The 24,381-nt window shown below is 39.4% G+C and overlaps 1 protein-coding gene across 1 annotated transcript in view; it reads left to right on the top strand.

The window, feature by feature from the left end:
• Window positions 1-24,381, top strand: part of LOC104106350 (callose synthase 10) — a 64,513-nt gene that overhangs the window by 32,700 nt on the left and 7,432 nt on the right. The window contains exons 20-38 of the mRNA XM_009614879.4: window positions 1,723-1,772; window positions 2,422-2,508; window positions 2,686-2,771; window positions 2,980-3,007; window positions 5,112-5,209; window positions 5,325-5,406; window positions 5,516-5,676; window positions 5,793-5,913; window positions 8,093-8,190; window positions 8,282-8,372; window positions 8,513-8,673; window positions 8,768-8,877; window positions 16,163-16,294; window positions 16,397-16,465; window positions 16,551-16,725; window positions 19,528-19,645; window positions 19,881-20,000; window positions 23,750-23,865; window positions 23,950-24,033. Coding sequence (XP_009613174.1) covers window positions 1,723-1,772; window positions 2,422-2,508; window positions 2,686-2,771; window positions 2,980-3,007; window positions 5,112-5,209; window positions 5,325-5,406; window positions 5,516-5,676; window positions 5,793-5,913; window positions 8,093-8,190; window positions 8,282-8,372; window positions 8,513-8,673; window positions 8,768-8,877; window positions 16,163-16,294; window positions 16,397-16,465; window positions 16,551-16,725; window positions 19,528-19,645; window positions 19,881-20,000; window positions 23,750-23,865; window positions 23,950-24,033 — 1,987 coding nt within the window. The remainder of the gene's footprint in view (window positions 1-1,722; window positions 1,773-2,421; window positions 2,509-2,685; window positions 2,772-2,979; window positions 3,008-5,111; window positions 5,210-5,324; window positions 5,407-5,515; window positions 5,677-5,792; window positions 5,914-8,092; window positions 8,191-8,281; window positions 8,373-8,512; window positions 8,674-8,767; window positions 8,878-16,162; window positions 16,295-16,396; window positions 16,466-16,550; window positions 16,726-19,527; window positions 19,646-19,880; window positions 20,001-23,749; window positions 23,866-23,949; window positions 24,034-24,381) is intronic.

The following is a 24,381-nucleotide window of genomic DNA, read 5'->3' as shown; positions in this document are numbered from 1 at the left end:
GTGATAGGCTTGTCTCTTGGAGGGTGGTGATACAATCCTAGGATTCATAAAAGAGAAATGTCTCGGGGAAAGTGCCAGAGAGCATTTTTCCTTACCCAAGTCAGCATACTTGCACAAAGTTTGGGAATAACTTGAGATCTTCCTCTTTGCTGGGTGATTGTAGAATTTGATCTTTTTCCTCTTGCGTTTCCAATAGTTCATTCCTTTTCAGTTGAAGGAAGACCGTTTAGTATTACATGGTTGTAATGTCTGCCAAAGAGTTTACTAAATAAATTCTGCCATTCATTTATAAAATTGATTACTGTATCAAAAAATGTCTGTCAAAGAGTTTGTTGTGATAGTAAGATTTTGCTGTCTTGATATTGTATGTCTCACTTGCAAGTTCTTTTAGATTCGCTATATGTAATTTCTTCAGGATGTGTGCATGAGTGTAGACCTTTATATATAGGATAGCTGACCAACAACTTCACCTCAATCCCTAGTCATAAATGAACTATTTGCGTCCATAATATTTCAGAACTCCATAGTCCTATGTTGCTCGGATCCTTCAAATCCCTGGTGTACCCGTATCCGTCCGACAAGATTTGGTTGTGGGTTTGGGATTTAAATAGATTTGGTCCACCTAACTTGGGTGCTTTGAGTGCAGCTATGTCCGAGAAGTATAGGTTGATTGGGTGTTTGGTTTGATTTTGGGTTTGACACACACACACACACACATGTATATATATAGTAGTAACTTTACTATTATACAAGATAACTTATGAATAAGATATTAAGTATTTACAAAGAAAGCACCCAAGGGTGTGTCCTAGTGGTCAATGAATTTGGTTGAGAACCATGAGGTATTAGGTTCAAATCCCAGGGTGGCAAAAAAAGTTAGGTGGTTTCTTCCCATCTGACCAAGCCTTTGGTGGACAGAGTTACCCAATACTTATGCTTGTTGGAGGTAGCAATCATCCCGTGAAATTAGTCGAGGTGCATTCAAGCTGGCCCCTACCAGGAGCTATAGTATGACTTTACCGAAAAAAAAGATTTCAAAGTTTTTATCTACCAGTAATCTGCCATGCTGCCTGGAAAAGTGAGGTTATGTACTGCAGAATGATCCAAGGAATAACCAATTTTTCAAAATGACTTCACTTCCCAGCTGAAACTAACCTTTAAAATTATATTGTCTGCCTGTGTTTGGTGGTCTCTAATTTGGTTCAGTGTTTGTGAAAGTTTATTGTTCTGCTAGTCTAAGATGTTCATTTTTTGGGATGAATTCCTCCTCCTCGCTCCTGATCTGTAATTAATCCTGGAATGCATTTACTTTGTAGGTTTATAAGAGTTTAAGTTTTGTGCATTGATCTGGTCATAGAATGAGGAAACCCAAGTTTAAATGAACAACATGGCTTGTTCATGATTTGTTTTCTATTGCTGGGCATTAGTTAGATGGTCTTCTCCTACTCTTCATCCCTTCCCCACTTAAGAGATGAAAAGAAGCCCTCTGCTAACTTTGTTCAGATACATGTTTATGCATGCAATATTTTCCGTGCGCATGCTTTGGTTGCACATGCTTTTATATGCCTTTTCTGATCTTTTTCTGGATGAATCTTAAAATTACGTATTTGGCTTATAGATAGTTATTGAACGTCTAGTGTTCTTTTTCCAACGAGAGTGATAAGATTCTTTTGTCAAGATGGGAAATTTGATCTCTTATATCTGTTGTGTTTCTTTTGGCAGAGAACAATAATGTATTGACAATTGTTAGCTTGTGGGCTCCTGTTATAGCTGTAAGTATTCATTATTGATTTCACTAACATAGTTTAGGTTTTGGAGATGGCTTTCTGAAATGTTTTTAAGCTAATTCTGATAATGGAGCAACACTATGCTTCAGTTATTCTCCTTTTGCACCTTGTATTCTGACATGTTTATTTAACTCTGTGATCTGAGGAAGATTCTCTGCAGAATCTTGGTTCTCTCCTCCTTAATATATGTAAAAGCTTATATATGTAGTTAAAGCAGTTGACTCTTACCAGCTCAACTCCATTCAAGAAAATGTTACGTTCAAATCTAGCTAGCTTCATAAGAGATTTACTAAGTTTGCTGCCATTGTTATGATAAAGTGCAAAAAGGGTAGTGGAAAGGGAGGAAATAGTCATCAGATTTGCAACTATTAAACTATTTTAATCCACCCAGGGATTATTATAGCTAGGAACATTCTTGTTCGTATTTGAGTTTCATACTTTACAAACTCCAACTGCTGCTAGTAATAATGGTCATTCCCTTTTGAGATTGCTGGTAATATTCCCTTTACAAATTTTGTTATGGCTTTTTAGGTGATGGCCGTGTATCATAAACTAAATTTCTTGTTGGCTTTTGTATTCCTTTGTCTATATTGGTTTGGTGTTGATTCCTCTCTTAAATACCCTTCATTTACAGATTTATCTCATGGATATTCACATATGGTACACTTTATTATCTGCTATTGTTGGTGGTGTAATGGGAGCGCGGGCTCGCTTAGGGGAGGTATAGTTTCAAATTTTAATTCTCTTAATTTTCCTGGAGAAAAATGATGCTTGTGAAAAAAGAAAAAAAATGATGCTTCTTGTGCATCTTCTTGCCAATTTAGTTGCATGCTTTTCATCTTTTATAGGCAACTGTATCCTGAAGTTAGATTTTCTTCTAAAATATTGAATTTCTCAGATACGCTCAATCGAGATGGTGCATAAACGTTTTGAGAGCTTTCCTGAAGCCTTTGTCAAGAACCTTGTGTCACCTCAGACAAAAAGGTGATGGCCCTCAAGAAAGTCAATTGTGATGACCTATTTTGTTGCTTATAATTATAATTTTTTTTACATTTGGTCTGATTTATTTCTCTCTTATGTGATGGATAGTCAGCACAGCTATGTTCTAACCAATTTATATAAACCGTGTACTTTTTGAAATCCTCTTCTGATACTGCATTCCTGTAACGTGTCTACTTTTATGCTTTTACAGGATACCTATTGACAGTCAATCATCACAGGTGAGTCTCATCTTGATTCTGTCTTCTTCGGAGTTGCTTTTCGTGTAGCTCGCTTAATTGAAATTATCAGGGCCAGGGAACTACTGTTTTTGTTCATTGCTAAGATAATCAATATTTTATTTTAAAATGTGATTAAATGTGGGTTGATCCATCATGATTTCATTTTTGTAGCTAGAGGTATCCTTTATGGCTGAAATCCTCACGATAAAATCCACTGAAGCTCCTTTTTATTACTTTTAGCTGTGTGAATATTGTGTATATCTATCACTCTTTTATTGGTTCTCATTGAGCTGTACCACATTGTTTGGGTGATATATGCAGAGCAGCATGGATCAATTTTGGTATCAAATGTTGACCTTCCATGGCTGAATAACTATTCTTGTGAAAATTTGAATAGCAACCAGAGATTAATATGAGGGTCTTTATCGTCCTTTTCTGGTATGGATGAAAGAGTACTTACCACTCCACCACAACCTTTGGTGGTAACCTGATCTTCTTATATTAATAGATAACCTTCAACATCCTTATCCAAATTTTTTAATAAATAACCTTAAATAGCTGTATGAAGCAATAGTGGCCATACCACTTTAAAACACATAGTTTCAAGAACCAAGTCTCCTCTTTGTTACTTTGGGAGTATATTTCAACTAGGCCACTTCTTGTGACTGTGAGTAGCTCCGATAGACAAGCAAATAGCATCTTAAGTTCTAAAATATCTTTTCGTGAGCTAGTGTCTTGATCAATTTTTTTCTTCTTCTTCATTTTGTTACCCCTGTACTTTTAGGGCTCGTTTTATATGTATTGTGAGGATGAGAATGGATGGGTTAGTTTATCCATTTTGTGCTTGGTATGTAATTGGATAGGGGAAGTTATCCAGAGAACCCTCACCCTTGCCCTGGGTTTTTGGGGGGGGGGGGGTAGTTTTTGGGCTATGAAATGCTTAAATAGTCTTCTAATATAATGAAAATTTTCCGAGTTTTTTCCCAATGAGGTTATGTAAGATTGAGTGACTGACTAAGGTCATATTTGAAAGGAAGAATTAATCTGGATGATTATACCATATGTAATGCTTCATATCAAACATGAGATAATTTTAATCTGCATTTTATTCTCCTCATACAGTTAAAGTCAAAGGGATTGGAATTCCTCCTATCAAGTCACTCATCCAAATGAACCCTTGACAAGGAAATGGATAGAAGTACTTTATTTGATGTATAACTGGACTTGTTGACATCCAGGGGTTTGGTCTAGTGCAAGAGCTCAGATGGTGATGTGTGGGTTAGGCACACGTCATGCGTTCGAACCTTGCCGTAGACAAAACCCTAGTTTTTAAATGGAGAAGGGTAGAGGGACTGACCCATTATCCATGGAGTTTCGAAGTGTGCCATTGGCCCCTGGCGATTCCTTGGATATAAACTATGTTGCTTGGACTCTCCGAAAATTTCGCCCGGTGCGTGTCGGATCCTCCAAAAGTAGTGTATTTTTGGAGGATCCGACAGGGGCGCGACAACATAGCTTATAAATAAAGGACTTTTTTACTTTGCATAAGTGAGAAATTTACGATTCAACTCTGGATAATGTGGGACAGCTTGGCGGTGAACTGCCTGCAGTGGATTGTGGTAGTTGAGATATTGTCAAGGGCTTCCAGTTGAGAAGTAGAATAACTTGATTTCAAGTAAGACATGCTGTAAAAGTGTTAGGATGGCAACATGGTGTGAATGTTTATGCTGTACTGTAAGCTTTATTCCGCAAATACTTTTGTTGTCAGTATATTTGGGAGTTAGTTAAATGACAAAAAAAGATATAGATAATTAAAGATGTCCGTGAAGTCTCTCTCTCACGACATGGTTTCTGTGTCCATTCAAACTTATAAGGTATGTGCTTGAATGTTCATTCTGATCCTTGAGGATTATCAATATACTAGTTTTGTTGTGGTTCCGTTTGTCCTTCGGTGCTTTTCCTTGATATGGCTATCATGACTGTTTCTTAGACCAACACTGCGAGGTAGTGTTTTCTGTATGTCTATAGTTAATATGTTCTTCCATTTTAAAAGTATATTCTTCCATTTTTACGTCTATGGTTAATATTGTTTTCAATTTTGCAGACTTCTCAAGATAACAACAAAACAGATGCAGCTCTCTTTTCACCATTTTGGAATGAGATTATCAAAAGTTTGCGTGAAGAGGATTACGTCAGTAACAGGTAATTGGGTGATTCTTATGACCCATTTTGGCACTGGTCCATTTCTGTATTCAAATCTTCTGCTTTTCATTCTCAAATCTTTACTTTAATTTTTCAATGCACTGATTTCCCCTAGGGAGATGGATTTACTTTCAATGCCGAGTAACACGGGAAGTCTACGACTTGTACAATGGCCTCTGTTTCTCCTCTGCAGTAAGGTGCTCCCGGCAGAATATTTGCCTATAAATTTTTACGGCAGAATATTTACCTATAAATTTTTATGTTGGAAAGCATACACATTGTTAGTAAATGGAACAACTTTTACAGATCTTGTTGGCTATTGATTTGGCTTTGGATTGCAAAGATACACAAGGAGATCTTTGGACCAGAATATGTAGGGACGAGTACATGGCCTATGCTGTCCAGGAGTGCTATTACAGTATTGAAAAGATCTTATACTCTCTGGTTGATGGAGAGGGAAGACTTTGGTATGCCTTTTTACCCCTGACAAACAAGAGTCTAGCTTGTTTTTCTTGTTCCATATAGTTTGTTTTGAGCATTCTTGCTCTGAAGTGGTCAATGTTCATGTTTCTCTTGATGTTAGGGTTGAAAGAATATATCGAGAGATCAACAATAGCATAATGGAGGGTTCACTAGTCATGACCTTATCACTGAAGAAACTTCCAGTTGTGCTATCAAGATTTACAGCATTGACTGGACTTTTGGTAACATTCTGCCGTATTCTATTTTTTTTTTTGATAAAGAAAAGAAATTATAGAGATGATAACAATGTAACCCAGAAAACTCTGCCTTGCTCTATCGTTAGTATTGAGATTGTTAAGTAGTCCACTTGGTAACTCAACTACCTATGTGTATTACTACATCTGTTTACTGCAATAATTGAATCTTGTATTCATGAAGTGGATGGACGGTTTGAATCTTCCTGTTGTAGGGGTAGAGATCCTAATATTTTCTAGATCACTCTTATATTATTGAAAGTTAGAACAGACTTTTGTTCTGTGTTTGGGAATTAGCCAATGCCGGTTAAAGTAATGGTATGCATGTTTTGTTTCACAGTGATTTTTTCATACCAAATACAGTGCAATTTGAAACATCTAGTGCCTGTGGCTTGAATTAGGGGTGTTAATGAGCTGAGCCGTGGGAACTTTGCATGACTCAACTGATTTCTATCCAAGCTTGGCCTGATTAAACAAATTAACTTTCTTAGCCTGAGGTCAAGTCAATGTGACAAGCAAGAGGCTTGAGCTTGCTCTCGAAGTCAGTGGATATAGCAGCTACAAAATTTAACAATCACAGTAACTTAAGAATTATCTTTAGATTGATATACCTGTAAACTCGTTCACTTTTCCAATCTGTCATTCTGAAGCAATCTTGGTTCATATAATTATTCTCACCACTGGCATTTCTACAACATTATTTAAAAATGTGGTCCTGCATGTTTTTCAGCAAATAGTAAACAGCTCATGTTTTTATTTGCTCTCGTAGTAATTGTACCGAACCAAAAGTGGGCTACCAATTGGGTCAGAGGGAACATGTTTCAGGGAATATAGCATTCAATGAAATCCCATATCGGGATTATAAATGAGAGAAAGAGAAAATTAGCCTGGACAAGTCTGAAATGTTGAAATCAACTAAATCTTATGGAGCACATCTAGCGGGTTTCCAAGTCACAGGCTTCCCTTAAAGTTTGTTTCTAGTGTTTCACTGACTGCATCACACAGATGATCTATGTTTAACACCTGCTCTGTGTTTTTATCTCACTACAGTTTATTTACTAAGTTTGATTCTCTTGCTGGATCATGTTGTTTGTCTCTGAGATTGTTTTTAATAAATTATGTATTAGGCTGCCCACTAGTTATGGAACGGGAAGTGTGGCTGGATTCACAAGCCATCCCTAGGAGGGGGAGTTTTAAGTACCTTGGGTCTATTATACAAGGGATGGGGAGAATGGGGAGATTGATGAAGATGTCACACATTGTATTGGGGCGGCATGGATAAAATGGAGACTTGCTTCCGGTGTTTTGTGTAACAAGAAGGTACTACCAAAACTTAAAGGTATGTTTTATAGAGCGGTGGTCAGACCGGCTATGTTGTATGGGGCTGAGTGTTGGCCAATCAAGAGCTCTCACGTCCAAAAGATGAAGGTAGCAGAGATGAGGATGTTGAGATGGATGTGCGGGCACACCAGATTAGATAGGATTCAGAATGAAGTTATTCGGGACGAGGTGGGTGTGGCTCCTATTAAGGACAAGATGCGGGAAGCACTACTTAGATGGTTTGGACATGTGAGGAGGAGAAGCACAGACGCTCCGGTAAGGAGGTGTGAGAGGTTGACATTGGAGGGCCTTAGGAGAGGTAGAGGTAGACCGAAGAAGAGATGGGGCGAGGTGATTAGGCATGACATGGCGCAACTACAGTTGATCGAGAACATGGCCCGTGATTGGAAGGATTGGAGGTCTAAGATTAGGATAGTAGGTTAGGTAGTCTAGATTATTCATACCGGTAGTGTTAGTACGTACTCTCGCATTTGGTTGGTAGTAGGCTTATTTGAATACTTTTTTATTTTTTCCTCTGCTTCTACATGGTTTTTCGGTGTTGTCCCGTATTGTTTCTTGTTATTATTTTGGTACCTATGCTTGCCTAAGCCGAGGGTCTATTGGAAACAGCCTCTCTACCTCCACAAAGGTAGGGGTAAGGTCTGCGTACACACTGCCCTCTCCAAACCCCACTATGTGAGATTATACTGCGTATGTTGTTGTTGTTTGTTATTAGGCTGCCCGCTCTTAGGATTTCATGTTATTTGTCTTAGTACTTATTTTCAATACATCTTGTGCTTTTATGATATCGTGTCACTCATGTCTCTTGTATTTTGTACCATTGCAGATTCGCAATGAAACTCCTGAACTTTCAAGGGGTGCGGCAAAAGCTTTGTATGATCTGTATGAGGTTGTTACCCATGATCTGTTGTCATCTGATTTAAGGTGAATCCTTTGCATGATTATTTTGCTCAAACTTCAATTGGTTCTTTGCTTGGGTTGTTTTGAGAGTTAACAATGTTCTTTATCTGGGCAGGGAGCAGCTTGATACTTGGAATATATTGGCAAGGGCAAGGAATGAGGGGCGACTCTTTTCTAGGGTGGAGTGGCCTAGAGATCCTGAAATTGTACGAGTCCTGTACTTTTATATTGATTTTTTGCTGATCTGTCATGCTATTTTACAGAATCTTTCCTTACCCCTTATTTTTCTCTCTCTCGTCTCCTTTGTTGATATGCTAAACTGATAAATCTCTTGTGCTTCTTACAGAAGGAGCAGGTGAAAAGGCTGCATTTACTTCTTACTGTGAAGGATTCGGCTGCTAACATTCCTAAGAATCTCGAAGCAAGAAGAAGATTGGAGTTCTTTACAAATTCTTTGTTTATGGACATGCCACCAGCAAAGCCAGTTAGTGAGATGATGTCATTCTGGTATTGTGCTGCTGTCACCTAGTCTTTTAGTTGAATTTTTTGACATAAGAACAAAATCTGGATTTTTCCTAATATGCGTATATGTTGGCAACAGTGTCTTCACCCCTTACTATAGTGAGACAGTGCTATATAGTTCCTCTGATCTGCGAGTGGAAAATGAAGATGGCATATCTACACTGTTCTATCTTCAGAAAATATTTCCAGGTATCTTTTCCATTTGGTCAGTTACTGTACTTATCCCATCTTGTACATAGCTGTTGAGACTTTCTTGTTGGTAGATCTGCTTCCTCTTGGCTTTTAACCAGCATGGAGGAAAATGGAAAATTTTAATTTCCTCCACTTTCTATTCTTTTTTTTATTAGGTAAATAATATCATTTTAGGTAGGGAAAACCTCATATACAAGCAGTATAACAAAAAAAGAAGGGCAGTGATCTTGACTGCTGAAAATCTCCGAAAGAGGGGAATTACACTTGTTAGTAGGTGCTACATGTGTAAAAGCTCCGGGGAAGAAGTTGATCACCTTATGTTGCATTGCCCTGTGTTCTCTGCATTGTGGAGGTCAATCCTGAATCTTTTTGGTGTTCAATGGGTGATGCCAAGCACTGTAAAGGAAATGTTATATAGCTGGGGCGGTTTTCGTAGAAGAAGAAAGCAAAAGGCGTGGAAATTCGCCCCGTTAGCTCTCATGTGGGTAGTATGGGGGGAGAGAAATAGGAGAGCTTTTGAGGAGATTGAGTCTCCTTTTTCACATCTCAAGAATAGTCTTTTATCTTTGATCGCTTTTTGGTGCACTTATTTAGCCCCTACTTGTATAGAAGATTGGGCGTCTTTTGTAGAGAATCATGTTCGGATGTAAATTCTCTACGTCTTGGGTATACTTCGTGTACACGGGAGTTCTCTCCCTTTTGATTAATACAATTTACCTTATCAAAAAAAAAAAAAAAGCAGTATAACAAAAAAAGAGAACCTACAAATAGACTAGCATTTTCAACTTCCTTTCAAGACGGAAAGATGGTGTACCTATGACATCGTACCTATTCCACCACTCATTTACTCTATATTCGAATTTTGTCGCCTTAAGCCACGTATTCTCGAATCTGAAAGGATCGCGCAAATTCCTCCTACCATCTAGCATAAAAGGCGAGTGTCCGAAGTCAATTTGTGCAATGGAACTTGCATCACATCTGGCACCAGCTCCTCCCAATTAGTAGACACCAAGAATCTATCCTGTTTAGATTTGGCATTAGAATCCTCAGCTCTATACCATGCGAACCTTGCTCTTGTCAGTGGAAAATCTATAAGACAGTGATCATTAATGAACTCTGAAAACTTTTTCATTGCCCTAGACACCACCCCCTCCTCCGGAATCTAATTGTGTTAAAATCCCCTCCTATCTCCGCCTGAAGCCGCATTCTTCACCACCCCAAAATTTTTTATCCATATTGCTATGATGAACTCTCCCTTACTTTACCTCCTGCACTCCCTAGTGCTGGTAACCATCATACTTCACCCACTGTCCCCACTGGATGAATGGCTTCCATCAACTCTCCCTTGATGAATGATGTATACCCACTGGCTTCCACCATTCTCACTTAGTGCTGGTAACCATCATACTTCCCATACATCATTCATCAAGGGAGAGTTGATGGAAGCCATTGAATACTTCCATGCGAATGGTGTTTTCGAGAGAAGTATCAATGCTTCCTTTATTACTATTGTGCCTAAGAAAGAAGGTGCATCTTGTATCAGAGACTACAGGCCTATTAGTCTCGTGGGGAGCATTTACATGATTATTTCTAAAGCGCTTTCCAACAGACTTAAGAAGGTTCTTGACATGACTGTTTCGTCCTCCCAGAATGCGTTTGTGGAAGATAGGCAGATCCTGGATGCTGCCTTGGTGGCAAATGAACTTGTAGACTCCAGAAGGAAAAATAGAGAACCCGGCTTACTATGCAAGTTAGATCTTGAGAAGGCTTTCGACCATGTCAATTGGGAGTTCCTGGACTTCATTATGATGCGGATGGGGTTTGGGGAAAGATGGAGGGGATGGATAAAGTTTTGCATTTCCTCAGTCAGATTCTCTGTCCTGGTTAATGGTAGCCCGTGTGGTTTCTTTGGCAGCTCCAGGGGTCTCAGGCAAGGTGACCCCTTATCCCCCATGTTATTCATTCTAGTGATGGATGCTCTGAGCAAAATGATGGATCGTGCGGCTGGCGGAGGCTTCTTGAGAGGATTCTCAGCTCCGATTGGGGTGCTCAGTGCCCGAAAAGTCTCACATTTGCTTTTTGCGGATGACACACTGGTTTTCTGTGATGCCGATATGGATCAGTTGACCTACCTGAAGCAGGTCCTGCAGTGGTTCTAGTTAGTATCAGGACTCAAAATCAACATCGGCAAGTGTGAGATTTTCCCGGTAGGTGAGGTTACTAATTTTGATGCCTTGTCTGGTGTTCTCAGATGCAAGGTGGGCTCCCTTCCCACTACTTACCTGGGCCTCCCTTTGGGCGCTTCATATAAGGATACTACGGTTTGGAATCCAGTGATCGAGCGGGTTGAAAAAAGATTAGCAGGGTGGAAGAAACGATATTTGTCAAAAGGAGGTAAGGAAGTGCTTATCAAAAGCACTTTATCGAGTATGCCAACTTATTACTTATCCCTGTTGCAAGCACCTGTGAGCATCACAGAAAAACTGGAGCGACTTCAAAGGAACTTTCTATGGGATGCGGCGGATGGAACTAGAAAGTTTCATCTAGTGAATTGGCAAACAGTCACTTCCCCAAAGAAGTGGGGTGGACTTGGAGTGAAAGATCTACGGGTATTTAACAGAGCTTTAATGGGAAAGTGGTTGTGGAGATTCGGGGTAGAAGAGCATGCTCTATGGAGGGAGGTCATAGTAGAAAAGTATGATTCAACGGGAGGGGTTGGAGGACCAAGGCGATCACAACACCTTTCGGGTGTGGCATGTGGAGGAGTATCATGAAGAATTGGGAAGCATTCAGTGGCAACATCACTTACAAGGTGGGGGATGGAAGGAGAATCAGCTTTTGGAATCATAGGTGGTGTGGAGAGGATCCTTTGAGGGTCTCCTTCCCCACGTCTTCAGAGTTTCAAACCAGAAGGAACTGATGGTCCAACAGATTCGCAAGGAGCATGAAGGAGGGGTAGTATGGGACCTCTCATTCAGGAGGAACATGCAAGATTGGGAGATTGCGGAGCTTCAAGTTTTGTTGGCACTGCTGTACGGGCAAGACATGCTCCAGCCATCCTGTGACTCTTGGAGATGGGGCTTGCGTGGCGATGGTTTGTTCACCGTAAAGTCATTTTACCAGAGTATGTTGGTGAGAGAGGAGACCACTTTTCCATACTCCTCGATCTGGATTCCTAGGGCGCCCACGAAGGTGTGCTTTTTTGCATGGCTAGCTGCAAGGGGAGTGATTTTGACTGCTGAAAATCTCCGAAAGAGGGGAATTACACTTGTTAGTTGGTGCTACATGTGTAAAAGCTCAGGAGAAGAAGTTGATCACCTTATGTTGCATTGCCCTGTGTCCTCAGCTTTGTGGAGGGCAATCCTGAATCTCTTTGGTGTTCAGTGGGTGATGCCAAGCACTGTAAAGGAAATGTTATATAGCTGGGGCGGTTTCCGTAGAAGAAGAAAGCAAAAGGCGTGGAAATTCGCTCCGTTAGCTCTCATGTGGGTAGTATGGGGGGAGAGAAATAGGAGAGCTTTTGAGGAGATTGAGTCTCCTTTTTCACATCTTAAGAATAGCCTTTTATCTTTGATCGCTTTTTGGTGCACTCACTTAGCCCCTACTTGTATAGAAGATTGGGCGTCTTTTGTAGAGAATCATGTTCTGATGTAAATTCTCTACGTCTTTGGTATACTTTGTGTACACGGGAGTTCTCTCCCTTTTGATTAATACAATTTTACCTTATCAAAAAAAAAGAGAGAGAAGAAAGAGCTTCTCTCTGTGGGATCCATCATATTCTAAATGCGGCTGTCCCAAAAAAGAGGAAGTGAGATATGGCCGGAAAAAGCCTCAAAGGCTAGAATATCAGTAATCACAGTGGGTGAAAACAATATATAGGAAGGCAGGAAAGTTTTCTGGTACTGAACAAAGGAAACAGTCGCCGGAATCTGGGGTTTAATGGCCGGAAAAAGAAAAAGTCGTCGGATTTTGGTGAAACTGAAACGGGAAGGATCGGAAAAGCCTTGAGAAGAGGTTGTCTGAAGAAAAATGTTTGAAAAGTCGCCGGAAAAAGCCACACGCGCCGGCGCGTGGCTGAGATCTCGCCGGAAAAGCAGGCGAGTTGACCGCGCGTGAGGGCTCGGTTCCCGGAGAACTTCACTGGGGTTTGGACGCGGGAAGCTTGGCTCTTGATGGGGTTGGTGGAGACTTAGGAAGAAGAAGAGAGAGAAGAGTGTCGGCCATGAAGAGATCAAAACAATTCTTAAATACACTGGTATTCGTTGAGGTATGTTTCCAAGGGCTCCTCCACTCCAGTTGTTACATGTTTGCAATGGTAAGTTAGCAAATAACACTTACCTTCCGAAACAGACAACATAAACAACGGATAATGGCAACAGGGTCACACTCTTAAAGCTCTTGTATTACTATTAAGTCTACCTCATTTGAAAAGGAAGTAAATGCTTAATGTATCAGTTATAAGAGAACTGTCGGCGGAGGTTTTTAAGGAACTGCGTCCTAATTAACCGAAATTCAATTAAGGAAATACAAAAAAAGGGGAGTGATGTGTATGTAACTTTGTATGACTTTTCTCTTCTATTTTATTGCATTTTCTCTCTTTCCTTTTCTATTTGTACTTAATAATCATTGCTTCCATTGAGTTCCGTGTTCTATAACGACAAAAGCTCTTATTTCATTAATTCGCAAAATCTAAAATTCAGGCATTTCCTTCAATTGGCTAATCTTGACTCTCAGCCTTCAGATTAACTATCTGCCATTTAATTTAATGTTTTAAATTCTGGTTGGTATATACGAAAATTTGTTATTTGTAACAAATATTTTTTTGTTTAGGTTCTCTAGTTCACTTCTAGAGTGGGCGTGATCGAGCAAATCAATAATATATTAAGTCATTAATCTTAAAATATATAATACTTTAAAATTTCATGTTGGAATCACATTTAAAGTATCCTCCAGTGTTTTAAAAGCGAAAAATGCAATAAACCCAGAAGGTCTATGGGGCTCGAAACAAAAAAAGCAACAATTGAAGCACATGCTTTTTTGAAGTGCGGCCCACTGTTTACCGAATTAAAAAATTACCTTACATAAATGTAGATTAGTACTTATGAGTATCAAATTTCAATTTAAATTACTAAATCAACATCCAATATACAATAATGATGATCCTAGTCGCTATTACTGTAAACTGGGCGTTCACATGATATTAATTGCGTATTAAGAAATGACAATGTGTCCTGCTGAAAAATTAATGATATTAAGCCAACTTCTCAGATAAACATCATTAGAGAACATCTCATCAAGGTCATTGAAATATGTGGTGGCTGTTGCCGAAAAACAGGGAAGACTTGAAGTGAGAGAACATCTCAACAAGGTCATTGAAATATGTGGTGGCTGTTACCGAAATACAGGGAAGACTTAAAGTGAGAGACCTTAGGATCTTCCACAAAACTCTACTTGAAAAATGGTTAAGGAGATTTGGAATGGAGGAGCAGTCATTATGGACGGGGTGATAACAGAAAAGTACAAGAAAAAGATGGGGAATGACGAGTAAAATCACACTTCTTTCGGGTTCGGTTTATGGAGAAACATCATGAAAGTCTGGGAGGGGATTTCAGCGGCCAAATAACTTTCAGAAAGGTGGTGGTAGCAGGATTTGTTTTGGGGGCCACCGATGGTGCTGAGAGCACATGCTGGGGCATAATTTCCCTAATATATATTGAATTTCTAGCCAGAAAGAGATGACAATGCAACAGATCTGAAAGGTACTAGAAGTGTAGTTCTATGAGATCTAAGATTTTTAAGTAACTTATAGCATAGGGAGATGGGGGAATTCCATAGTCTAGTGGAACTACTTTACAAGCAGAGCATGTCACACTTTTTGCAAGATTCACGGGGATGGGGCACAAGGAGAGACACAGGATGTTCTCGAGTAAAGCTTACTACCAAAAATTGTTGGTGAGAGAGGTGGTGACTTTTTTGCATTTTTTATGAAGATTCCTAGGGTGCCTAAGAAGTGTTTTTTATTTATTTATTTATTTATTTTTAATGTGAGGATTTTATTGATGTATGCCAGCAAAATGCTGGAGTAAGTACATCCTGAAGAGAGATATTTACAGAGCATGTGTCTTTTGGTGTGGCTAGTAGCTAGGAAGCCATCCTGATAGCCTGAGGAAGAATGTTTTGTGTACCAGATGTTCGGGAGAATATGTAAATCACCTCATGTTGCATTGTCATGAGGCAATTACTCTATGGTGGATGGTTTTGGATTTGCTCAAAGTATAGTGGGTGATGCCCAGTATAATAACGGGAGCAGCTGGGTTTTAGAAAAAGGAAGAGAAGTCTTGAGGGCATGGGATAATGCCCCTCTAGCCCTTATATGGGTTATTTGGAAAGAGATGAATATGAGAGCATTTGAAGCTGTTGAGATTGATATTGTAAACTAGAGGAACACTCTCATATTTTATGTTTCTTTTTGGTGCACCCCTGAGGTTCCTACTTGTATTATAGATTGATCAGGTGACTATCGTAGACGTAGAGAACCATATTTTAGTGTATTTTCTCTATTTCTAATATACTACTTGTACACATGAGTTTGTTTTCTCACAACATCAACCTAATTATTTACTTTATCAAAATAACAACGGGGTCATTGAAAGATAATGCAGATCACAAATTTTACTTTACCATTTCCAATTAACTATTAAGAAGAATTAGATAGCAGCATTCAGTTTCTTCTTTGATTACATTGTCATTGACTTAGACAGTGGAAGGGATGAGAAAGGGAGAAGCATGAAACCAAAAGTAGTAAAAAAATATCTGAATACCAGATGAAACGGAAAGAGTCATTTGTTTGAAGGGGAAAAAAGGAAGAGGAGGAAGAAAATGTGAGTAGAAGACACCATCACTCATGTGGGTTCTTTTGGGAAAGAGGAATTACAGAGCTTATGAATAGGTGGAAAATTACTTTCTCTATTTTCCTAGTAGCCACCTGTTTTTGTTTAATTTTTTGTGCACACACAATGTGCCTGCTTGTATAGATGATTGTCTTTTGTAGTGATTTATATTTTTGTGTAGTTCTCTACTTTTTGGTTTGTTACCCTTTCTCAAAAAAAAAGTTCTCTACTTTTGGGTATACTGCTTATTTACGGGAGTATTATAAATTTTTATCTTGTTGTTCACCTCGTTGGATAAGATAATGCCTCTACTATCAATCACTGTCTTATGTATTGTCTTCCCTTACTGTTGTATGGTCTTAATCTTTGTCACTTTGTATGACCCATATTAGATGAGTGGGAGAATTTTTTGGAGCGAATTGGTCGAGGTGATAGTGGTGATAACGACATTCAGGAAGGCTCCAGTGACGCCTTGGAGCTTCGGTTTTGGGCATCTTACCGGGGCCAAACTCTAGCTAGGACAGGTTTGATTGTTCTCATGGTAATTAGGTTTCTATATTTGGCGGTCTAGTATCTTGTGTGTATTTAACAATGCTAGTTATATTTTAATGTGGTTTTGTATACAGTGCGTGGTATGATGTATTACAGAAGGGCATTAATGCTACAAAGTTATTTGGAAAGGAGATCGCTAGGAGGTTGGTAATTTTTTTTATTTGATCTTATGTCAAATGAAAAGCCTGAATGTCCTGATGTAGTTTTTTACTTTTGTTTTTTTATAAGGAGTGGATGGTCATTCTCAGACAAGCTCTCTCACAAGTCAAGGGTTTGAATTATCACGAGAAGCACGAGCTCAAGCTGATTTGAAGTTTACTTATGTGATTTCATGCCAAATTTATGGGCAGCAAAAACAGCGAAAGGCTCCAGAGGCTACTGATATTGGTCTTTTATTGCGAAGGTCTGAATTAATATGATCTTCTGAATCACCATTTCATCGATTCCATTTTTATCAGTCAGGATTTTTGTTCTTACATAATTCTGCAAAATATTTTCAACTAACTTGAGGCCTAGTAGTTTTTGTGGACTCTAGATAATCTTTTTTGGCAAATTGCAATGGAGTCCCCAATATTATTATTTCAAGTTTGAGTCTTCTGGTCCCTCCCCCTCCCCCTCTTGTTTCCTTGTCTTAAATTCTGACTTCGCTTGATTTCTCCTTGGCCTTCTTCCAACTCTGTTGGGACACCATTAAGGGAGATTTGATGGAAGCCATTGAATACTTCCACGTGAATGGTGTTTTCGAGAGAAGTATCAATGCTTCTTTTATTACTATTGTGACTAAGAAAGAAGGTGCATCTCGTATCAGAGACTACAGCCTATTAGTCTCGTGGGGAGCATTTACAAGATCATTTTTAAAGTGCTCTCCAATAGACTCAAGAAAGTTCTTGACGTGTCTGTTTCGTCCTCCCAAAATACGTTTGTGGAAGGTAGGCAAATCCTGGACGCTGCTTTGGTGGCAAATGAACTTGTAGACTCCAGAAGGAAAAATAGAGAACCCGGCTTACTATGCAAGTTGGACCTTGAGAAGGCTTTCGACCATGTAAATTGACAGTTCCTGAATTTCATTATGATGTGGATGGGGTCTGGGATAAGATGGAGGGGATGGATCCAGTTCTGCATTTCCTCAGTCAGATTCTCTGTCCTGGTTAATGGTAGCCCGTGTGGTTTCTTTGGCAGCTCCAGGTGTCTCAGGCAAGTTGACCCCCTATCCCCCTTGCTATTCATTCTAGTGATGGATGCTCTGAGTAAAATGATGTATCGTGCGGCGGGCGGAGGCTTCTTGAGAGGATTCGCAGCTTCGATCGGGGTGCTCATTGCCCGAAGAGTCTCATTTGCTATCTGCGGATGACACCCTAGTTTTCTGTGATGCCGATATGGATCAGTTGACCTACCTGAAGCAGGTCCTGCAGTGGTTTCAGATAGTATCAGGGCTCAAAATCAACCTCGGCAAGTGTGAGATTTTTCCGGTGGGTGAGGTTGCTAACATTGATGCTTTGTCTTATGTTCTCAGATGTAAGACGGGTTCTCTTCCCACTACTTACCTGGATCTCCCAGTGGGCGCTTCGCATATAGATACTACGGTTTGGAATCCAGTGATCGAAAGGGTTGAAAAAAGATTAGCAGGCAGGCAGAAACGGTACTTGTCAAAAGACGGCAAGGAAGTGCTTATTAAAAGCACTTTATCGAGTATGCCCACCTATTACCTGTCCTTGTTGCAAGCTCCTGTGAACATCACAGAAAAACTGGAGCGGCTTCAAAGGAATTTCCTTTGGGATGCGGCGGATGGAACTAGAAAGTTTCATCTAGTAAATTGGCAGACAATCACTTCCCCTAAGAAGTAGGGTGGACTTGGAGTAAAGGATCTTAGGATATTCAGCAGAGCTTTGTTGGGGAAGTGGCTATGGAGATTCGGGATAGAAGAGCATGCTTTATGGAGGGAGGTCATAGTAGAAAAGTACGATTCCACGGGAGGGGGTTGGAGGACCAAGGCAATCACAACACCTTTCGGGTGTGGCATGTGGAGGAGCATCATGAAGAATTGGGAAGCCTTTAATGGCAACATCACTTACAGGGTGGGAGATGGAAGGAGAATCAGCTTTTGGAATCACATGTGGTGTGGAGAGGATACTCTGAGGGTCTCTTTCCCCACGTCTTCAGAGTTTCAAACCAGAAGGAATTGATGGTCAAACAGATTCGTAAGGAGCATGAAGGGGGTAGTATGGGACCTCTCATTTTGAAGGAACATGCAAGATTGGTAGATTACGGAGCTTCAAGATTTGTTGGCACTGCTATATGTGCAAGACATGCCCTAGCCATCTTGTGATTCTTGGAGATGGGAGTTGCTGGCGATGGTTTGGTCACCGCAAAGTCCTTTTACCAGAGTATGTTGGTGAGAGAGGAGGCTACCTTTCCATACTCCTCGATCTGGATTCCTAAGGCGCCCACGAAGGTGTGCTTTTTTGCATGGCTAGCGGCGAGGGGAGTGATCTTGACTGCTGAGAATCTGCGAAAGAGAGAAATTACACTTGTTAGTTGGTGCTCCATTTTTAAAAGCTCAGGGGAAGAAGTTGATCATCTTTTGTTGCATTGCCCTGTGTTCTCGGGTTCGTGGAAGGTAATCTTGAATCTTTTTGGTGTTCAATGGGTGATGCCAAGCACCGTAAAGGAAATGTTACATAGCTGGGCCGGTTTCCGTAGAAGAAGCAAGCAAAAGGCGTGGAAGTTCGCCCTGTTAGCTCTCATGTGGATAGTTTGGGGGAGAGAAATAGGAGAGCTTTTGAGGGGATTGAGTCTCCTTTTTCACATCTTAAGAATAGTCTTTTATCTTTGATCGCTTTTTGGTGCACTCATATAGCCCCTACTTGTGTAGAAGATTGGGCGTCTTTTGTAGAGAATCATGTTTTGATGTAAAATCTCTACTTTTTGGTATACTTCTTGTATACGGGAGTTTTTTCTCCCTTTTGATTAATACAATTTACCTTATCAAAAAAAAGTAAGTAAACACCCTAAAATAGCAAGCATATGCGTGATAGTTGAGCAACAACTGAAAAATAATTCTGTTTCCATCTCTCGTTGCCTCTATGTGTTTTGTCGAAAGGATCTAATAAACAGTTGTTCATTGAATGGTGCACTACTTGAGTGTTTTTGTCCACATTTATCATTTGACGATGCCTTACTTCGTGTTTCTTATGTTTTATGCAAGGAATGAAGCACTTCGTGTTGCTTTCATACATGTTGAGGAAATTGCTGGGGACGATGGGAAAGTTTCAAAGGAATTTTATTCAAAGCTTGTCAAAGCTGATGCACATGGGAAAGATCAGGTATGGTATATTATCAATTAACTCTAAGCGTTAAGATTTTGTGAATGATTTTGATATGTTATGGTATCTTTGGAAGATTTCTGAAATTTTAAATCCTGATAAGCCTTATTGATTTGGGACACAAACACTCTCTCTGGATTTAGGACGTATTTTGGTAATAATTGTATTTGATGGAACCACTTAGATGGAATTGGCTTTCTGTCGTTTATTTTCTAAAGGATTGTTTTACATGCAGGAAATATATTCAGTCAAGCTTCCTGGAGATCCAAAACTTGGTGAAGGCAAACCAGAAAACCAAAACCATGCAATAATATTTACCCGTGGGGAAGCGGTTCAAACAATTGATATGAATCAGGTAATTAGTTTTCCCTCTTAATTCTTTTCTTATTAGGTAAACATTGTTTTTCTGTCCAGAGTTTAGTTTCTATATCCTGAGCGTGCAATTAGGAATTCTTTATTCTTTTCTCATAAAAATGCACACTGATTCATTGTATGCCTTCATATTAGGCATGTGAAAACAACAAAAAATCCAATGTAATCCCACAAAGTGGGGTCTGGAGAGGGTAGAGTGTACGCAGACCTTACCCCTATCTTGAGAAGGTAAAGAGGTTGTTTCCAATAGACTCTCAGCTCGTGGAAAAATGAAAAAGAAGCAGAAACAACAAGAAAAGGTGACCAAGTCATTGAATAATCGAAGAGAAGGAAACATCATATAGTAAAAGAAATTTGTGAATAAGAAGATACGAAAATACGAGACTAATATTATTGCTAACGGCATGTAAAGGAGACATGCCCGCCTATCTACTAACCTTTTACCCTAATTCCCAACCTCCACACCCTACTATCAAGGCTCATGTATTCGATAAGCTGAAGTTGCACCATGTCATGCGTAATCACCTCTCCCCAATACTTCTTAGGCTTACCTCTACCTCTCCTCGGCCCCTCCATGGACAACCTTTTACACCTCCTCACCGGGGCATCTATGCACCTCCTCTTCACAGTTCACATGCCCGTACCATCTCAGCGTTGCTTCCCGCATCTTGTCCTCCACGGAGGCCACTCCCACACATCTATCTACATTCCTAACCACCACTTTGTAGAACTTATCTATTCTAATCTTATCTATTCCGAATATGCCCACACATCTATATCAGCATCCTCATATCTGCTACTTTCATCTTCTGGACATGTGTGTTTTTGACATGCCAACACTCTGCCTCATACAACATAATTGGTCTAACTACCACTCTGTAGAGCTTACATTTAAGTCTTGGTATCACACAAAACTCGGAAGCGAGCCTCTATTTAATCCATTCTGCTCCAATTTGATGTGTGACATCCTCGTCAATCTCACCATTACCTTGAATTATAGATCCGAGGTACTTGAAACTCCCTTTCTTGGGGATGACTTGTGAATCCAACCTCACTTCTACGTCTGTTTCATGAGTCACGTCGCTGAACTTGCATTCCAAGTACTCTATTTTATAGCCTGTTTGCCCAAGCTGTAAAAATCAGCTTATTTTGAGAAGTGCTTTTTTCAAAAGTACTTTTGGTGAGAAGCAGTTTGTGTTCGGCTAATTAATTGGAAAAGCACTTCTGAGCAGCAATTAATATTTGGCCAAGCTTTTAAAAAATGCTTCTAAGTGTATTATTCTCAAAAGTACTTTTGGAGAGAAGCTACTTTTTTTTGCTTCTGCTTCTCCTCAAAGCACCTTTTTTTCTTTTAAAAGTTTGGCCAAACACTTCAACTTTGAAAAAAAAAAAAACATGTTTTTTGAAAAAAAAAAATAAAGTGCTTTTGACTTTGGAGAAGTTTGGCTAAACAGGCTATTAGTCCTGCTCAACTTGAAACCTTTTGATTTTAGGGTCTGTCTTCAAACCTCCAGCCTCGCGTTAACACCGTCTCACGTCTCGTCAATTAGTATTATGTCATCCGCAAATAATATGTACCATGGCACCTCCCCTTAAATGCGCCGCATCAGAACATCCATCGCCAAGGCAAATAAAAACGGACTAAGCGTGGATCCCTGATTCAATCCTATCATGACTGAAAAGTGTTCCGAGTCTCCCCTCACCGTCCTAACCCGGGTCTTAACGCCATCATACATATCCTGGATCACCCTTGTATATGCTATTGGCGCACCTCTAACCTCCAAGCATTTTCAAAGAACCTCCTTCGTGACTATCGTAAGCTTTCTCTAGGTCAATGAACACCATGTGCAAGTCCCGATTTATCTAGGTCAATGAATACCACGTGAAACAACAACATCAGTGTAATCCCACATGTGAGGTCTTGGACGGTAGGATGTACGCAGCCTTACCCCTGCCCTGGAAAGACAGAGAGATTGTTTCCGATAGATCCTCGGCTAAAGAAGATGGAAGAAGCACTGATTGACTGATAGCAAGTAATAGCAAGAGAATATATTTAGAAAACTAAATCGAAGATAGCAAAAGAGATTATGAAAGAAGTACTGATAGCAAACTAAGGAAGTATTGATGGCAAGTACTAACAGAACAAGATATGCGATAATAGCAAACTAATAAAAGGGGTACCATACTAACACAATACTATCGAACTAGTGAAGACAAAGGGAAACGCACGACTACCTCCTAACCTTCTACCCTAATGAACACCACGTGAAACAACTCTTCTAATTATTGCTTTCAGAATATCTTTATGGTGTCAGTTTGTGGAAGTCAATTAGGAATTTGTGGCCAAAGATGATTAAGAAATCCAGATTCAAAGTAGGAAATGGTATGAAGATTTCCTTGTGGGATGACAATTGGCTAGGCCAAGGTCCGTTGAAGCTACTTTTTTCAGACATATATACTTTAAATCAACAACAAGAAGCAACGCTAGATAAGGCATGGACTAGTCAAGGTTGGAATCTTACCTTCAGAAGACTTCTAAATGATTGGGAGATTGACAGAGTAATAGAGTTTTACAATACTTTGGAGCTATTCGGTGGAATCAACTCTAATCAAGATCTCATCATATGGCAAGGGAATAGGCAGGGGGAGTTTTCTGTTAAGTCTACTTATAAGGAATTCAACCTGTCTAATAACCAGATTGGATGTTGGCCATGGAAGATGATATGGAAAGTAAAAATCCCTTACAAGGTTGCTTGCTTTACATGGTTACTAGCAAAAGAAGCGGTTCTAACACAAGATAATCTAATTAAGAGAGGTTTTCACTTGTTCTCTATATGTTACTTATGTGGAGAGGAGGCGGAGACAATCAGTCATCTCTTTTTGCATTGCAAATTCACTGTTCAAATATGGAAGATTTTTATCAGTTTAAGGGGAATTTTATGGGCAATGCCGGGAAGAATTCTTAATGCTCTAGCTTGCTGGAATAAAGAGGGCTGCCTTTCTAGTTATAAAGAGAGATGTAGAATTGTCCCAGCGTGCATATGGTGGATAATTTGGGAAGAGAAAAATCAGAGATGTTTTGAAGACAAATCCAGAAACATCCAGAAGACGAAGTTGAAATGTCTAGCTCTCTTCTTTTTTTGGTGTAAAGGAAAGTTTTTGGAGGATTATGAATCCATTTTTGATGTGCTAGATTCCTTGTGAGAAGAACATGGATTATAAGTGTTTTAATTTCCTTTTTTGGGCACTCATTTTGTAATTATGGGTGACTTCACAAATTTAGTGAAGTCTATATATTAATATACAAATATGTTACCATCTCAAAAAAAAAGAATATTTTTCTCCTCCAAAGATTTGCTTGTCTGTGTTTCCACATCATTAATATAATGCGATTTACGGTGGTCTTTATTTGGTGTAAAGTTCCTATATTTTTTAAGTCCTATTCTTGTCTTTTCATAGGATGATATAGTTTTTTTTTGATAAGGTAAGTTGTATTAAATTCTCTACTTTTTGGTATACTTCTTGTATACGGGAGTTGTTTTCTCCCTTTTGATTAATACAACTTACCTTATCAAAAAAAAACTATTCTGTATAACTTTTCCTTTCCGTTTCTCCTGGGATAGACACATTGTCATGTCATTTAACTCTGAAGTGTAAGTACAAACAAATGGAGGTTCTTTTCCAATTTCACCTTCTCCTGATCTTAAATTAATTTGTGTCTCTCTAATGCAGGATAACTACCTTGAGGAAGCAATGAAAGTCAGAAATCTTCTCGAGGAATTCCACGGTAAACATGGGCTCCGACCACCCACTATTCTTGGTGTTAGGGAGCATGTTTTTACTGGAAGGTGAGTTTCTGTTGAATCTGGGTCGAACTATCTTTCCTCCAATGTTGTTGCTAAGCTACTTTGTATTGTTTTTCAACTCTGCAGTGTCTCTTCGCTCGCTTGGTTTATGTCCAACCAGGAAACCAGTTTTGTCACCTTGGGCCAACGTGTTTTAGCAAAGCCTCTCAAGTTAGTATCTTTTGACCTAGATCGATCTTGTTGTGTAAAATGGTATTATTTTCTTAGAACTCATTATCAAACATGTTTATTACTGGTTGATTCATGCTTCGGTCATTTCTAGTTTCGTTTTTTCCTCGCATTTCAGTATCTAATATTAATTCAGCTGTTAGTAACATGCTGACATAGTACCATTCACAAATATAAATAGAAAGCTTTTGGAAATAGTGGGACCTGTTTCTGCTCTACTTTCTATTTATATGTGTCTGTCTTAGCACTCTTACATTCCTCAATCTTTTGGCTAAGATCGAGTATAGTATCTGTTCTTGTCATATTCGTCTACCGAGGCTGCAATTTTGG

Source organism: Nicotiana tomentosiformis, chromosome 3 (assembly GCF_000390325.3).
Source record: "Nicotiana tomentosiformis chromosome 3, ASM39032v3, whole genome shotgun sequence".
NCBI lineage: Eukaryota > Viridiplantae > Streptophyta > Magnoliopsida > Solanales > Solanaceae > Nicotiana > Nicotiana tomentosiformis.
This window is presented reverse-complemented; position numbering and strand designations above follow the sequence as displayed.